At 43.3% G+C, this 17,639-nt stretch overlaps 1 protein-coding gene across 1 annotated transcript in view; it reads left to right on the top strand.

Moving 5' to 3' along the window:
• Positions 1–768: 768 nt before the first annotated feature.
• The window catches only part of ARHGEF38 (Rho guanine nucleotide exchange factor 38), a 37,487-nt gene continuing 20,616 nt past the window's right edge, over positions 769–17,639 (top strand). Inside the window, exons 1-3 of the mRNA XM_039550341.1 lie at positions 769–1,066; positions 11,716–11,906; positions 14,365–14,488. Coding sequence (XP_039406275.1) covers positions 880–1,066; positions 11,716–11,906; positions 14,365–14,488 — 502 coding nt within the window. The 5' untranslated portion in view covers positions 769–879. The remainder of the gene's footprint in view (positions 1,067–11,715; positions 11,907–14,364; positions 14,489–17,639) is intronic.

Genomic DNA, 17,639 nt, shown 5'->3' with positions numbered 1-17,639 from the left:
GTATTACAAGCAGGTGTTTTGGTGTCCACTCCCTTGGCTATCACAGCATGGTGGTTTGCTGTGGTGTCCTTCACAGGTCCTTGGCAGGCTTTCACCTTGGCTTTGGCGTCCCTGTCCCTAGTGTAAAATGGGACACAGCCTGGTTTGAGACTAGCGTCAGCTCCACACTACTTCCTAGATCCCGCAGTGGCTTTTATGTCCTTCTCAGCCCTTTTCTTCATTGTCCTGGGGGATTGGTCGCCTTTCAAACCTGTAGATCCGGAGTTTCCAGCCCAAAAGCTACACCTCTCAATGGGGTCAGGAGACTGGCAGATGCAACTTGATATGCAAGGAGTTGGGGTCCTGACCAGACTGCCGGAGTGAGGGTCGAGTGGGTGGCTGGCCTCCCCTTCCCATTTGCCTTGCCCTCTGCTTCCTGCTGCCCGGCAGTGCAGAGGGGGAAGGGGTCGGGTGAAAGCATGGTGATGCCGTGGCACACTCGGGCATCTCCCTGCCCGGCAGCCGGGATGAGGCAATTCCTGCTCCAAACTGCCGGCACCCCCGGCCCTGCGGCGGGGTGAGGAGCATGCCCTGAAGCAGGGAGAGGGCCCGGGAATGGCTGCGGTTTGGGGCTGGCTCTAAAAGCGGCCCCGCCAGGCGTGCTCACACGTAGGGCAGGTGAATGCAAACGCTGCCTGGGGCGGCAGCTTCGCGGGGGTGGAGCTGCTCCGGCACAGGTGGCAGGGCTGAGCCCGGGGACCTGCGGAGCCTGGCGAGCCCTGCTGCAAACCCAAGCATAAAGCAACCAGCCTTCACCTGGGCAGGGAGGTCACCTCCCTGAAAATCAAGCTATTGTCCCCCCGCCACCACCACCACTAAGCAAGGCTGTCCGTGGCGAGTATGGACTGTCCGGGGAAGGAAGGCACCGGGGGAAGGAAGAGGAATTTGACCCTGCTGAGGAACAAGCTCTACATGGGGCAGAGGAGGAGAACGGAGCCCGTGGTGGAGAGCACCACCACCGCCGGGGACCATGGCAACCTGAGGAGGAGTCAGTCCGACAGGACAGAGTACAGCCAGAAATTGCAAGGTACTGGGGAAGCTTGTATGGTGCTCTGCTGCTAGGGATGCTCTGAGCTGGGGCGGTGTCTCCATGCCCTCCTGGCTGCAGCCTTGAGATAAAAAAGGGAATGGCAGGCTCCGCGACCCCGCACCCACAGCTGGAATGAGCGCCCCTCTCACCCTTGCCCCCCAACTCCAGAATGCGAGATGTTTCCCCTAATTTTTCTAGTGTTTTGTAGACGGGACACAAAATATAATTGAAGGTTTTGGTGAGTTCCTGCAGAACTCATATGCAACCAAAATCTTTCTCATTCACCAGAATGCATTTGCAACATGAACAGTAATGTGAAAATAGGATGGCTCCGTCCTATCTGTCTTTGGCTATCGTATTAAGTGGGGTATGTGTCAAGTCATTAGAAGCATCAAGGACCTTTTTTGCTCAATTAAAAATATCGGGATCTGTAAACTGTTGCATAGATTGTACAAGCCTGAACTAAAGTATGTCCAGATACATGTTTGGATGGATATACTGATGCAAATTATACCATTCTGTGATTACGGAGAGGGTTGCTTCTCAAATAACCAAATTGTATATGGACCACAAATTGTAGTAAAGTATGCCAGTACTGGGCTTGTCAATCAAAAATTAAATGTGATGCCACAAATTGAGGAAAAGCATGAAGAATGTGAATGGCAATTTCTGGGAGTGCTCTGGAACATCAACTGATGAATTTCTGTGGGTTTCCAGGGTCTTGAACAACAGGATTGGAGTATTATTATACTATAAGTGTGTATTACTAATAGTGCTGTAACTGCTTAGTGACAGTCATTCTTGCAACCATAATCCTTTATGAGGAAATAAAATAGAAAAAATACCTTGGATTGCTGCATTGTGGTTTTGATGCACTTAATTAGAAAGTAGCATTGCTTCAGAGAGACAATAAAAGCAGAAAATAAAACAATAAGCCTGAAAATAATAGGTTTTCTATGGGGACTGCATATGCTGAGAACAGAGAGGTTCATCAATTATGCTCTTCCCTCCTCATGATAGCTAATCGATGAGAAGGTGAAAAATACTCAGTTAAGTCAGGCCCATGCTTCAGAAATCTGGCAGGGGTGTTTCAGGGCACAAGCATGGATTGCTGTAGCTGGGCAGGCAAGCTCCTGGCACGTGTCCCACCAAGACAGCAGTTTTGAACTCGTGAATGGGGTTGCCCAGGTGAGGTCAAGGTTATCAGAGAAGTATCCAGGAAAAAGCGCGAAATCTTTCTGTCCTGTGTCAGCCATATTCAGACCATTAATGTCTCCTGTTTAAAATCCGAAGCAAAGGAGGTGGGGAAGCCTAGGAAGTCATGGCAGAGTGTGAGGTTATGTTTGTGGCAGCAGTCCAAAGAGACAGTAAATCCAGCTTTGCAGCTCCTGCCACCTGCTGAGGCTGCCACAGCCACGTATTGCAAAGCATGGTCTGGTATCAGCTCACTTTGTTTGCTTGCATTTTTTTGAGAAAAGCAGTGATGGGTTAACAAGGTATTTGTATTGGATTAGAAGTTGCCTGTCCTCAGAGTAAAAATACAAAGGCAGTAGAAATTCTTATAACGTATATTTACAGTTGCCATAGAAATGCAGCTGTGTGCCAAGGCCTGACCTGGATCAAATTTTCTTGAGGTAGATGTGCCTGAATCTGATAACGATCACGGATCCCGGACCTAACGTGCTACCTGCCAATGCTGACCATGTGCTGTGATTGAACACGTTTATGTTCTGCATTTTTCTCGTAGCACTTGGATGCAAAGCATCTTACGCCAAGGTGAGGGAAGTGATTTTGTTGGCACAAAGCTTTTGAGTTTTCCATTCTTGTTAAGAAAACCCAGCAGCTCTGTTGGTGACAGCTAGTCTGTTGTGTGTCACCTGGTCGGGACTTTCTGATCACCCTAGAATGGTAAATGCTTTGTAAAAAGATATAAATGGTGATTTGCACTTGCTTCCCATATGAATTGTGGGAAAAGTTCTGTGTTTAGTTGCCACTCCCTTCTATAGTCTCCTGTTAATATGTTTTCTAACGCCTAATCTGCCGACCTGGGGTAGATATTAGCATAGACAAGGATGTGTGAGACACAGAGATGCAAGAGCAGCGAGACCTGCAGAAGGGAATCTCCTGTGAGTGGCGCAGGTTTCCACAGCTAAAAGTCAGGGGCTGCCGGACCCCGATCTGTGCTAGTGGCAGGCAGCCTAGGCAGAGCACAGGGACCAGGGTGTCTTTACACACCTCGGTGCCTACATCAGCGTTGCAGTACGTTTGTGCAAGGTGAAGCGTGGGCAAGGCACCTCTCAAGGGCCCTTCCAGCCCCCTGCATGCTCTAAAGGTTTCCCTGAGCAGGAACCGGGCTGTTACCCTCCACAGCCATTTGCAGCAGGTCTGAAGTATATGCTCAAAATGCAGCTCAGTGTGCTGAAAATAGAGGTCCCCAAATAAAAGCCTGTGAAGAAAGCAAAACAAAAAGCCCAAGAGAGCAAGCAGTCAGGCTTAAAAACTCCTAAGAATTCAATTTCTGCGCTTGGATTTCTTTTAAGTTTTGTTTTATACAGCGAACCAATGTTTTCTATGAAGAGTGAGAAAGGCTCTTTCTCAGTCTCCAGATCTCCAGGGTAATCGAGGTGGTTTGCTCTGTCAGTCTACAAACAGTAGTGCACAATAGCATTGCCAAAGGTGAAAACTTCTGCAAGTGTTTTTCATTTTAAAATTAGGGATTCATTAAGACACAAGAAAGCATTTTCATGGTAAATTACTATAGTAGATTCATCTATTCAATACCTTATCTGGTGTGAATGGCCATGCAACACCTCCTGACTTTACTCTTTTTTAAAAGGAAATAAAATGCGAAGTAACTATTATATTCTCAAGGAGCTTGGCAAGCAGTCGGGCCTGTACTTCAGCTCATCCTGTGAGATAACCAAATGCCTGCCAGCCCCATTTTAGGTAGGGGAAAATAAGGTCATTGCTATGAAATGCCAGGTTCATGACAAAACCATGCAGTCATTTAGAACTCAGACTGTACTTGCATTCTTGGAAGAGTTCAGGAATACCTTGATCAGGCCATATATGTGTGTGTGTGTGTATATTTCTTCCATCAACTGGACAGAAACGTCACTTTTCTGAAGAGGGAAGAGTGGGGTTGAGGAAGATATATTCACTAGCATCTGTGGTAGAGATGAAGAAATAATTCTGCAAGTATGTTCTTTCAAGAGGAATGAAGAAGTTGCAAAACAAAAAAGTGATATTTAGCAACTCTATTTTCAAACGTATTATCTATAGCTGTTTAGCTGGTAGGAGTTATCTTTTCTACTGTGAAAATCCATCAGTAGCAGCTTTAAAAATAACTGTATTAATATTTATGTATTGTATTCATGTTGGGATCAGTCTTTGAATTAACCCAAAGCTTCCAGTCTGTGAGTACCTATGTATTTCAGTAAAATGGGTTTGCTTGATGCAGTTATTGGCACATAAATGTTTGCAAGATCAGGGCAGATTAACATACAGTGTGTCATGGGGATAGATGCTATTAACTAAAAAGGGCACACCGTGAAAAGGCATTTAAAGCATAGTTCACTGTCTGTTAGGTTTTGGGCAGATTGCTGGTTTTTGTTAATAATTGTATACCAAACTTGTGCTTGCTGTGAAAAATAAGCTATAGAAAATGGTGGGTTTCCTGAAGGAATCAGAGATCACATTTGCAGTGCTCAGTGAGACAATTCATCCTTCAAAAAAGCACCTTGTCTTGCAAATTATTACATATTAACTCCCTTACAACTTTGGCTGTGAATGGGTCGACTGCCCCGGTAAATGATTTGTACACACTTCAATTTAAAATGCATCAGGGACATGCCCGTATTAGATAGTGATTCAAATCACACAGCTACCACAGTACACTGCCTTAGCTCTTATCTGAACCCTGAATGCTGTGTGTTTTCTCCGTCTAAAGTACTTAGGAGAAATAAGTAACACCAGTAATGACGCAGAAACCGGCAAAATGGTACAAATTCCTTGAAAGCTACTATCCCCTGGTATGCAAAGGCCCAGTCAGAGGCAACTCATCTGCCTTTGCTCTGTTTCAAGCAGGGCACCTTTCTCCATCCCATCTCCTCCCTGCTTGCAGAGCACACCACTCCTTCCTGCATGGGCTGTCCATGCACTCAGCTTCTTGCACCAGGTGTAAAGATCCTCTGTGCCACTCCCCAGTTCCTTATTTGCTTTGTGCTGTACTTGCTGACTAACTTTCTATGGACTACAATGCAGATAATATCCTATTTCACTGCAGAATGTATTGATTTGTGGAGGGGCTGGTTTGCTAAAGTACAGTAAGGAGTGAAATTTCAGATTATTTCCTGAAGTTCAGGAGCTGGCTCGATGAAAATTCTCCCCACTGTGCCCAGTGATGAGAAGTCACGATCTAACAAATACTTCTATTTTCCCCCATGCAAATTTAGGCTCGGGGGATCTAATTCTGTTAGCTTGTGCTGCAATAAAGCTGGAGTTATTCCTTGAACTTATTGCAGTGTCTGTCAGGCTGGGAAGCAAGCTTATCATCTCAGTGCAGAATCCATTTTGTACCGCAGTGTTTGCACAGCACTTAGCACCAAGCCCTGCCGTGGGGCTGAGGACTCTTAGGAGCTACCACAGCATAACTGGGAACTGCAGCCGAAGGGAAGACTGGGACACAAGGAGGGTTATGGATCCTCCTCTGAGCATATTAGCAAACATTTTTAAAATTGGGATACTTTGCTTTTTGGGCCACACAGCCCATAGTTCATACAGCTAATCCATGCCAAATCTTGAGGTGCATGTGTCCCGGAGGAAGCAGCTCAGGTACAGCCCTTCCTCAGTTCCTGCTTTATTAACATATTAGCCTAGTGCCACAGGAGTGGTGTGTTTATACCGGTCTGTGACGCCCTGGAAAGCTTTATTTGCAAGTATTGGCGCTAACAATAAGGGCATTCTTCTGTCACCTGATGATAAGCTTTCTTCCCTTCCACCGCGGTCACATGGGAGCTCTCTGTAGTCCTGTCAGCACACACATAATTAGAGCGGTCTGCTGTCAAGGAATTGAAGAAAGAACCTGCGCGTTGAATGTAAATTCTCTGTACCTTATGGAACACAAAAATGATCAAAGATCGAATGACCTAATTGCACGGAAGTCTCTGATGCAGATTTTATAAGCAAACCTGTTGCCCCTGAATACGGGTGCAAGGTCATTCTGGTCCTGCAGCGTTTTCCTCGTGGGTTCAGGAAAGGGGCTTTTTGCATGTGTTGCTCACAGCCTGTGCTCGACAAACCCGCTCCTGAACAATGCTGCTGTTATGAGCCTCTCAGTAAAAGAAAAAAAAGAAGTTTTTCTCAAGCCCCTCCCAATCCTTTTCTGTTTCAATGCCCAACTTGGTCTTCAGCGGTCTAATTCACACCATGTTTGCACTGTATTGTTGCACTGTAAGCGGAACCTTAAGGACACCTCATGTGGTCCCTCACAAGGGGAGGGGCATCTGGAGTAAAACTCTTGTGTGTTATCTCATGTGATGCTCTTCGTCTGCACATAGTGTCACACTCCATCCTTCCCCACTGCATGTCCTATTTCAAGCTTCCTGACTTCCAAGGATCCCAGTGTCTCTGTGGCCTGCAGCCTTCCCAGCACCTGCAGGGGAAGCAGGAACAGAACCAGAGCAACAGTGTGAGGAGGGAGAGGAAAGCTGCCACGGCAGCAGTCTCTGAGCTTGGCTGTCTGCATTTCATTCCCAAATCCAGCTGATAAAAGCCAGTGTACGTTCCCGTGTGTAACAGCTAGGTTATCTGAGGGTACAGGCTATCTGAGGACTTGCTTTCACAGAGGAATAATTTATCCAAGGTGATACGAGACTCATGTTTCACATAGGAAAACAAAGTAATTCTGTAATTTGTTTGTTATACCTTGATAACTTATGCCTTCACCAGTCCCTTGTGCCAGGCAAAAATCCTCGTATCTGCACAGTGCAAGTGCAGAACTTGCATTCCTCTGGCATCTTTCAAATGCTGCCTAAGTAACAAAAAAGTCTGTAACTTACTCCATGCACTGACATCACTGTATTTGTTCCTGTATTCTGTGCTAGTACCTTTGGTTCCACATGGGAAGCACTGGATGGGGAGAAATCTGGGTCCCCACACCAAGGGCAAACGTAATATCCAACCAGAGCATCTTACCTGGGAGGAAGTATGGGTAGAGCAGACCTCTTGGAGCTGCTCATGATAGGTGTGGAAGCCATGGAAATTTATGCACATAGATCTTACAGGCCTGCTATGGTTTCTCCTCTGGTTGCTTGCTGTGAGTCCCTGTAGTGAACAAGTAAAATGCAAGGAATATTTCTCCATTACCTCTTGTTTCTCCATTACCTAATTCGAAGATTAAGGTTTGAAAATTAAAGTTTTAAGTTGCCTCTAACAAAAACTTTACAAACTGCGTTATTTTTGAAACTGAGGCATCCTGTTGAAAGTTATTAATAGAGCTTGTCGTTGATACACTAAGCGAGCAGCAGACTTTTGATACACCAGAGGAGCGAGCAGCAAACCCTTGATACATTAAGCGAGCAAGCAGCACACTTTTTGATACATAAATGAGCCAGCCAATGAACTTTATGAAGTGGATGTGACGATTTCCACTCTCAAAACCCTCCACAAGCAAGTGCCTAAGCAGGCACGGGGGGCTGCACTGGAAAAATCTACATAGTGCCGGAATCTTTGCTGTCTGTGCTGTCCTTTGCTGTCCTGGCTGCTCCTATGAGGCTGCCTGTGCTCCCCATCCCACTCTGGTCTTGCTGCTATGGGCCTGTTCCCTCCCAGGGTCAGTCGACTGCTCTCAGAGGGACTTCACCAGAGAAAGACCCATCGCACTCTACAAGCCAGCGCTGGACCCATGGTGGTGGTAACCCCTTTCCTGTGCTTCTCGTAATTATTCTGGCATCTTCCTGCTTTTCTCTTTTCCTCTCTTTCTTTCCTCTTTTAAGAAAAATAAAGTTGCATTATCACTTTGGATCCCAACATTTAACCTCATTTGTGTTTTAATCTTGCTTTGGACTGTGTTTAGAACTTAGTTCCTTTCTGCAGTTGTGGATTGAGGCAAACATGCCTCTCCTCCCTTTAAGGGGATCGAGCAGTCCCCCAGTACTTCCCCTGGGCCTAGAAGAGAGCTACTGCATTTGCACATTGCAAGCTCTGTTCCTCCATGCTCTCACCACATTGTGGGATGTCTCCATCTGGGGGACGTCTTTAGACTTCACACTTGCAAGAAACTGTTTTTGTAAGACATGTGGCTTCTTTGTCCTTGTCATCCCATAATGAACCTCTTGTTTCATGCAACTAGAGCCATGTACTTCAATACACAATTGAAAAACCAAAGTCATCTCCAAAGGAAAGTCCTCCAGAAAGGCAACTCCAGCAGATAGCTGGCATCACAAAAGCATTAATTCCAAACATTGCCTTCTACTTTTTATTCTTACATCTACTAAAAGTACCAGTTAGTTTTTGTTGACTGGGCTTAAGATGCAATGGTTTAATAAACTATTCAACAGACTATTTTTTCATTTTTCTAAACCTGGTATCTCTGAGGGCGAATGTGTCAAATTCTTACTGTAGCAGTTAATCCTCAGTGATGTCTCTTCCTGCTAATCCTCTCTTTTCAGCAGTTCCAGGGCTGGTACACGTTACCAGGTAGAAATGAGTCTGATTATATTCCAGATATGCACTCACTGTTTGTGCATTCATTAAACTTGCACTTACTCCACAAGGATTTCAGCAAACTACTAATGTTCTCAAACTGGTCAAAAGCAATCAGCTGAACATGAAATCACACATTTTGACTGTAATCATCACTTCAAGATCTTGCTGTTGCATTCTATAGAGACAGATATGCCTGAAATGAAAAAGTGAATGTATTGAGTGAAAATGGAAAATTGTATTACATTTAACAAAAGGAAACATTTATTAAAAAAACACGTTTTCTATAAGGAAACAGCGTCTAACTGATATTTCTCATGATTATTTCTTCCTGTTGAGAACAGTTTTTCTTTCCTGGCATTATTATCTATCATGTAATAATGATAATAGATGAGCCCTGACATAATTCAAGAATCAAATTTGATCAGGGCTATCTAATGGCACAAACTGAAAGAACAGCCTCTCGAGGGATTGTGACTTCCAGCCTGAAGTGGAACACAGTGGCTTTATTTTGCTCATGTAATGGCCTCCCCTGCCACCAGTATAAAAGATTAGAACGTTCTTTTGTACAGCATCTTGTGTTTAGCTTAAAATTCCATCTGATATGATAACATCTGTGTCTGAGACAAAACTACACTTCTGAGATCTTCTTCTATATGCTTTCTTGGGAGTTGCCTATAACTCTTCACACACAGTTACATGCATGACAACATTTTCACACCCAGTCTCAAGAAAAATCCTGATTTTGGTGCAAAACTGGAATAGAAATGGACTGTTCATGTGGTTCCTTGTGAATTTATAAATGTGGGTACATACTGTAAGTTTTTAGAAAAAAAAATACCTGCTGGTTTAGCGTGTCAGCAGCAGGCAAGGTGGTCTCATTCTGCAACCCTAGCAGGAAATTTCTCTGGGGGAGCTGTGAAATGATACTGGTACCACTTTTGCTCTCTTCCTCACTAAAGGGTAGAACCTGTTTTGTCCAGCACACAGCACCTTTGGTGGGTGAGCTCTGCAGCAGTGCAAGCTCCTGTGCAGTTCGTGCACTTATACCAGCACAAATGCACCAGGGCAAGGTTAAACCTGAAGTTTTTTTGATAGCCAAGGCCTTGCAGAGGGGAGACATCCTCTTCATGTTTCCATTTCATTGTCTCTGTACAAACTTGAGGACAAAATGTTCATGCCTGTGTTATACACAAACTTCAAGGCTAACAACTCCAAGCTGAAAAGCATATCTAAATACAAAAACGTTTGAGAAAACAGCTCCCCTACCCCCCGCCTTTCATCCAGGTCTGTTTAGGTTCTTTGTCCTCACTGTTTAAAACTAGTAGTGTAGAGACAGGTGCAGTCCCAAAAGCAGCTATTTAAAACTATCTTTGGTCACATCAGCCTCATTTGAAAACCTGGTAGGAGAATCATTACTAACAAACCTGTCCTTTCTGAATATCAGTGGTCAGCATAATTGTAGAAGGAGTGGGCAAAGATGATACATTGGATTTATTATATTTTACACCTCTTGTCAGAAGATTGCTCAAAGCAGTCTGTCCTGAATGCTGCTTGGCTTCCCACAAGTCCAGCTCTGGGTTATCCTCTACAGCCTTGGCTGGTATTGTGTGGTGAGCTGTGCGCTGTTCGATGCTCACTGGAGTGCTCATGACCTTACCCTTAAAATCAACTCAAATAACTGCAATGTAATCAGTACTGGCTATCAGTGAGCAAAGCACCTGATACTGCTTGTTATTGCCTCCTTAAGTACAGTCCCCACAAGAAGTTGACACGAAGGTGTAGCAGTCTGACTGTCAGTGGAGATTCCCATCCTTTGCTGCTGAGCAATAAAAGCTGGTGCTGTCAAAGCTCAGCCTGGGTGATGCAGACTTGAGCAGGCTAATGATATGTCCATCTTTGTTGGTACTCTGCACCATCTTGTGGCTAGCAGAAAAACACCAGAATAGGCTCTGAAATCTTTCACTTCATTTTTGTTTTGTTTTGGTTTTGGGTTTTGTGTGTGTGTTTCCTAATGAAAAATACAAATTGCCAGTGTACACAGATAAAATTCAGTGCCCTTTTTACAGCTGACATGGATCTCTGCAGGCTGGCCTACAGACCAGCAAATGGGAAGACCATCATTAAAGATAAGTAGATTGTGTGCAGGTCTGGTAGTGTACATAAATTACCCATCTGTAGAAGACTTGCTGGCATTTTCATCTATTTGAAACAAAACAGATATTCTGGGTGTTAAGTACTGAAAAACAGTGAAGAATGTCCTAATCCCAATGATCTCTGTTGCTCCAAGAAACAGTTGTTATTGATCATTAAAGGTTTTCCCCTATTCTTCTTGAATTCCTTTGTTTCTTTCAAAAAATTATTTTTAAACAGAGTTGGAGGATTCATCATCATCATTAGTAACATTGTCTTCACTTGAAAGTTTGTCATCCAGTACTCAGCTCTCAATTTCCCATGAATAGACTCAACGTTACATTGTACAGAACAAAGGTTATTATTGTGAAGCTTTTTTATGGTAAACAGCCTTTTTCTTTCACAGGAGCACATTTTTTCCCATCCTCCAAATCATAATAGATGTCAGACCACGACTGTGTTTTCAAAGGAGTAGAAGGGCATCAGCTATCCTTGAATTTCAGTGGAACAAGAATCAGACTCTCCTGTGCTCCATTGAAAATTTCTACCTGATACATAACATCAAAGCCAGGGGAGCCCGTGATGGGTTATCCCCTTAATGCCAGAGGATGATTTGCTTTGGCAAACCCAGGTCCACTTTTAGAAGAAGGAGATGGGATGACATTCAGTCTGATTTGGGTTTGCCATTTCTTATGCTTCTTTTCCTGCTCACTATGGCCATTTGTCCACCACCCACGGTCATGCAGGGCAAGCTGGGTGAGCATGTGGAATTATGACTTTCCTCACAAATCTTTCCCTCTTTTAAACAGAAAAAATGGCTCCACAAGCAGTGTCCTTCACTCCTACCGCTTCGTCGCAGGAGGACGAAGAAGAAGTCAGCAGACGCATGATGGCCAGGAGGGTGAAAATCATCACAGAACTCATGCAGACGGAGAAAGACTATATCAGCGACCTGGATCTCTGCATCAAGGAAGTGATTCAGCCCCTGAGAAACAAGCAGGTGAGTGCCAGGGGTGGAGGATGAGGCAGTGATGCCGAGGTCTCAACTCAGCCACATTCTGGTTGTGGACAATCTCAATGCAAGCACAAGAGTCAGCGCAAGAGTGACGTGGTGCTGGGAGCGGGTCTGGAGCCAGCGCTCCAGGAAATGATGTGTCAGGGCTCTGGTGAGGAGAGTGGAAGGTCAGATATGGTCCTGACCACTTGTGCTGCACTTGTGTAAAGACTGCATCGAGGTACTTGTCCAGAGGTCAGCTTGGGTATTATATCCCTGCCTACGGGCTGCAGTAGCAGCTTCCAGCTCTCCATACTGCTCTGTAGTTATAACACTTGTTACATGCCTCGGCAGATGTTTACTGGTACATCCAAACCCAAGGTTTTTTCCACAATAGAAACTGGAATGGCATGAACCTCTGCATCAAGGTTAAATTCAGTTGTTAAGATTACTTTATCCATCCTTTCAGAAAGCTGTGGTGGATAAATACCATGCTTGACAGTCCAGTGAGCACTTGGGAAATTTGCATTCAACACAAAAGAGGTACACTTAAGAAAGAAGACTCATAAATTACCTTTCATGGGAAAGATCTTATTAGGCCAATGATACCTATTTTCTTTTTCAGCTGAGACTTCAAAGAGCACCTTTTCCTCAACAGTATTTCAATTTGTAGAAAAATGGTGCTGGGAACAGAAAAGATTGTCTAGAAACAGACTTGTGTTTGTGAGGCCTAAAACATAGCATTCACAGAGGCTGTACAAATGACATTTTCTGCAAATATAGAATAAAAATAATTTTAAACAGACCTTAACCCAGGTATTTTGTATTAAAACTGTATTAAATTGGTGACAAAATACAGGTGCAGAGGCCAAAGTGTCTTTAGATGATGTTGGCAATGCCTCTTAACCTGTAGTGTTAAAACTCCTGCAGAACCTTTTTGCTTTCCTAAAATTCTGACAGAACTTGTTCCAACCCATTTTCAGAAGATCCGGCATCTGCTGACTTAATTTTAAGGAGTTCTTGACTTCTTCCTTCTCACTCATTCATCCACTTAGAAGCAGTCTCCACTTGACTTCCTCCCCAGCCTGGCCAGCACTTAGCAAGAGTATTCCCTGGTTGAACTTGCTGAGATTTTTGACAAGTGTGCCATATTCCGTCGCTTTTTTTCACCCAACTGAAAACATTCATTTTCTTTCTATCCCTTGTCACTTTGTTAACGTGTGGAAGTGTCCATGCACAACGTAGTTCCAAATACTATCTAGACATGCTGGGAAGGAGGTCAGAAGTCCTGTGCTAGATGTATACAGGAAAAGTAATTTATAGATTATAACTGCCTTAATTTAATAACCTCTGCACTTCTGAAAGGCTTTCAAGAATGTTATATGTTTTTAATGCTAGCTCTCCAATAAACTACCATATTGAAACTTTGTAATGTGTTTAGAAAATTGGTCTAGCAATGAATCTCTTTCATATTTCCAAATGGAAAAAACATGTTTTAGGCCCTATAATGCTTATAAAGAAATTAACTGCATCAGTACTGAAAGCATATTTGTGATTTTGTTACAATAGCATGCAATTTGATCCTCCTGGGCTCTGGTAAGCTGCTATGTAAATCAGCAGTTCTCTTCCAAATGGAGAGGTAGGTTCAGGGACTATGAATATGAGTGATAGAAATTGGTCTTTTCTTTGTTCTCAGTATGAGCACATTACCTCTGGTTATCTCCAGTGGTCCTTGAATAGTAACTATTGCCCTGCTGTGCAATGAAAAGTATGTGTCCTGGAAATCTTCTGCTTCCTGTAAGATGAATAGGGACACAGAACCAAATTTTCTGTTGGTGGAAATTGATACAATTCACCGAAGCCCATGTTGTGTGCCCAGGCTCTGTAAGAAGTTCTTTAGGTTGTATTAATATCCAGAATTGTGAATGTGTTGGTTTTAGTGGAAGTTATAGGATCTTGACTTTGGTTTTATAGGACAACCAGCTTAAAATGGCACCAGCTATCTAGAAGTCTTTGTACCTGGTAGCTGGCACCAAGAGCCAAACTCTCAGTTTATGTAGAGGCCTCTGATAGTGAGTGGTAGTCAGGGAATCAAACCCTCTGTCAACTATTGTTTTCCTTAGTGGGAAAGTAAACAAACATTTCAAAGCCAGGAGCTTTTCTTTATTCAGATGATAATATTTATTTCCTTCCTAGGTAAACAGTTTCAGATTAGGGATAGCTCAAAATAAGGTTAGAACCACTTGATAACATACCCTTTGTTAACTGTGTCAACCATATTATACTAATGTGAAAACTGTGTTGTGTCCTTGAAGTCACAAGGAGGATGTTTATATGAGGTTTTGCAGACGTGGTGCTTCCTGGAGTGTTGAACACTCAGGGCATAGCAAGAGAAGCTCTCTGCAATACACGAGGTCCTTCTTTATCCTTTGTCAATAGCTGCTTAATATTTGTATTCCATTAGATTGCTCGCTTTGACGTGGATGGCTTGTTTAGCAACATTGAATTGGTCCATCAACTATCAGCCAAACTGCTGTCATTGTTGGAAGAAGCCACAACAGATGTGGAACCACCCATGCAAATAATTGGTATGTTTACTGTCCTCTTGAGTTCTACAAAGCTACATGAAAGAATAAACATAACACTCTCCTGTCCTCTACTCTCATCAAAATTAACTCATACCCCTTGCAGAGGCTGGCAGGCTAGAAGCTGTCCAAAATGACACAGGAAAAATGACATGTGAAACCTGTCCAGTTGCTGTACTGTACTTGTATGATTATGATGCTTTTATTTTCCATCCATTTGGATGCTGAGGGGGAGGAAAGAAGGAGAAAATGAATTTAGAATGAGAGAAAATATGCAGCACTGAGTTATACAACTTACTGCTGAGATTTGCTTCATCTAGTTTGGTATTGTCTACCTAAATCCACTTATGCTGACTCTAACTCTTATACTGTATACTCAGAGTTGTGCCATTCAGGAAAAGCATTAAAACGTTTGGAAAAACCAGCATGTCACAACCCCAACCCACCCCAAACACTGTAAACATGTATCTACTGGTGATACAGTTCATGTAAGAGGTGGTTAAATGTGCTTGACAGGGACATGAACAGGAGAGAAAGCTGTAATGAATCTGAAGTTTGTGGGATTCTGTGTGGGAATGTCTGTAGGGATCACGGGTATTTTCAGCAAACAGGTTGGCCCTGGATATGTCACAACAATCACAAGCTCTGCAGGTCAGGTCATGAACATCAAGGCTGTGATTCACTTGACATTCTGGCACAGCTGGAGAGATTTAAGAAGTTACCACCATGCATCAGCTCTCCCATGACTGCTTTTTCAGTGCAGAGGCAGTAGGTGAACCACCTTAAGAGATCAGGTGAGAATTCTGAATTTGCTTCAGTGCAAAGTCAAAAGTTTAAAAAACTAAACAGTTCAGCTTAAAAAACTTCCAGCTGTGATTCAGAGGTCGAGAGAGGTTCTTTCTTTCCTAACCTGACCACATAACGCAGGTAACACCTTATAAAAAGTCCCCCTGTCCTCGCAAATAATCGGGTAAAAAATATTGGTTGCCACTTTACTAAGAAACAGGATATTAAAGCGTAAGAGGCTTGGGAAAAGTATTAATCCTAGCACGTCTCAATCTGGTGTGCCAAGGCAACAGCTTAATGTAGTTTGATACGTCTGTGTTGTTTGGTGGTATTTCAGTAAAAGTGCATCATGATGAGTCATACCCTTAATAAGCAATGTTCTATTCTAGCAGGAAGTGCCTTTCTCACAGCCAAGAGAATCATTCTATTAGTTTCCTGCCACATTCAGAAGTAAAGACAAACAATTTCATCCATCTATTAGGGTGTATTTCTCCAGAATCAGACAAAGAACCATGAAAATGCATGGGATCATTGATCATGGAGTTGGCTAACTTACGACAGGAAAAAGGTTGTCAAGTAAGGTGTGAGGCATTCTTCCAAAGGCTGAGACAAAAACTGGGAGAATAATTGCATCACTATAAGCTGTAAGTTAGTAGGTTTATTTTCCTCTAAAAGTACATCAAAGTAATAATTTTGTTTTCAGGATCTTCAGTGTGAAAGTTGTTGAAACCAGTCTATCGAAAAAGCATGCCCATCATATTCTGTCATGTTTAGTGTATTTAAAAATCTTGCGCTGAAGTATCTTACTTTGGAAGGCAACCCAGTCATGGTGAGGTTGAAAAGAACTGATAATTCACTGCTTTGAAAGCAAAACAATGTTGTTGCTCACATTCATGTCTTATTTTAGTCTCCGTTCTCCGCACTTCATGCTATGTCCACATTGACATGTGCTCTAGTAGGAGCAGACTTGCAGAGTGAGAGTTTCTGCTAAGCAGATGGTATCTGCACTACACATTACAAGAGGTCTTACTTCAGCTTGGCTGTAGCCTGTGCCTGTGGATTGAGATGCCCCTTTATGGTTGGACTGCATAAGATGTGCCCTTGTAGTGTGTCTTCTGGTAATCGTCATCCTCAAAGGGATCCAGTTTGTGTCACTGTGACTGCTCCACCACACAGTCAAGGCATGGGAGATGAGGACTAATGAGTGATTGGTTTCAAAACCTGTCTCCTAATCTGAGCTAAAATAGGTTAAATACCTTTTGTAGTTCTCTCCTGAATTTCTTCTCCTCTCTGTTCTGGACACTTCATATGGAGGAATATGAAGACTTAGCTTTAGCTATGAGACTTGTCCTTCCTCCCTCTCCTACTGCTGTCCACAGTGAAAGCACCACTGAGAGCAACAGGGAGAAACTGTTTTGTTACTCAAGCCTTTCTCCTAGGAATTTCTCTTTGAGACTGATGACCATCATACTCCAGGAGAGGCATCAGGTAGTTTTGCATCTCTCAGAGTATTTTTAAAGCCGTGCCCAAATACAATGTGGTTTTGGTCTATAAAGCAAGTTGCTCCAGTGATACGCCCAAAACTCATTTGATTTGGTCCATACAACCAGAACCAAGATGGGCTTTAGGTTTTAAAAATCCATCTTCTGTTAAAAAGCCCTCTTCATGAAATCAGCACATAATTTTTCTCATCACTGGGCATCAAGGAAAGTATCTGTCACTGTGGCACAATACTTCAGTGAACAGAACTTGCCCAACTCTTTCCTCCTGGAGAAGATAATTTTCAGCCTCTAGTATATACTGAAATGAGTTGTAAGGCTACCTTGCATTTTTCCTACTGAAAATGTGACCTCACTTGAGGGCTTAGCATAGTACAGACCGTGCTAAGCACTTGGAGCTCCATTTAATGTCAGTGAAAATTGTGAGAGCTCATCACCTGTAGAACTGGGTGCCAAGCATGCAGGATCAGAGTTGAGGCTTGTTAAGGTTTCCCCTTACGTTGTTGGCTAAAAAAGACCTGTGTAGAGTTAATGGGAAAGCCAGGATGCAATGTGCGTTGGTAGCCATCAGCATTAGCAGTAAGCACAAGACAGAGAGGACAGATAAAGAGCATTTAACTATAGGAATCTGGTGCTTTTCTGACTGTATCCTTACAGTAACTAAAATGTAGTGTGGTGCTCTTAGCTCCTCATTGTTTTTCCCTTATTTGCACCCTGAAACCAACATGCATTAGACAGCCCAGTTAACCTTCTCTGCTAGGGGAAAAACCCAGAGCTGTGTTACTGTGGTAACTGAATCATTTTTCACTTTAAGACGGAGCAGTTCAATGCAATGTATTATGGAACAGCACACTCCGGTCAGGATGAAA

The sequence above is a fragment of the Corvus cornix genome, chromosome 4 (genome assembly GCF_000738735.6).
Source record: "Corvus cornix cornix isolate S_Up_H32 chromosome 4, ASM73873v5, whole genome shotgun sequence".
Lineage (NCBI taxonomy): Eukaryota > Metazoa > Chordata > Aves > Passeriformes > Corvidae > Corvus > Corvus cornix.
The sequence above is the reverse complement of the archived record's forward strand: the minus strand, read 5'-3'. Positions and strand labels throughout refer to the sequence as shown.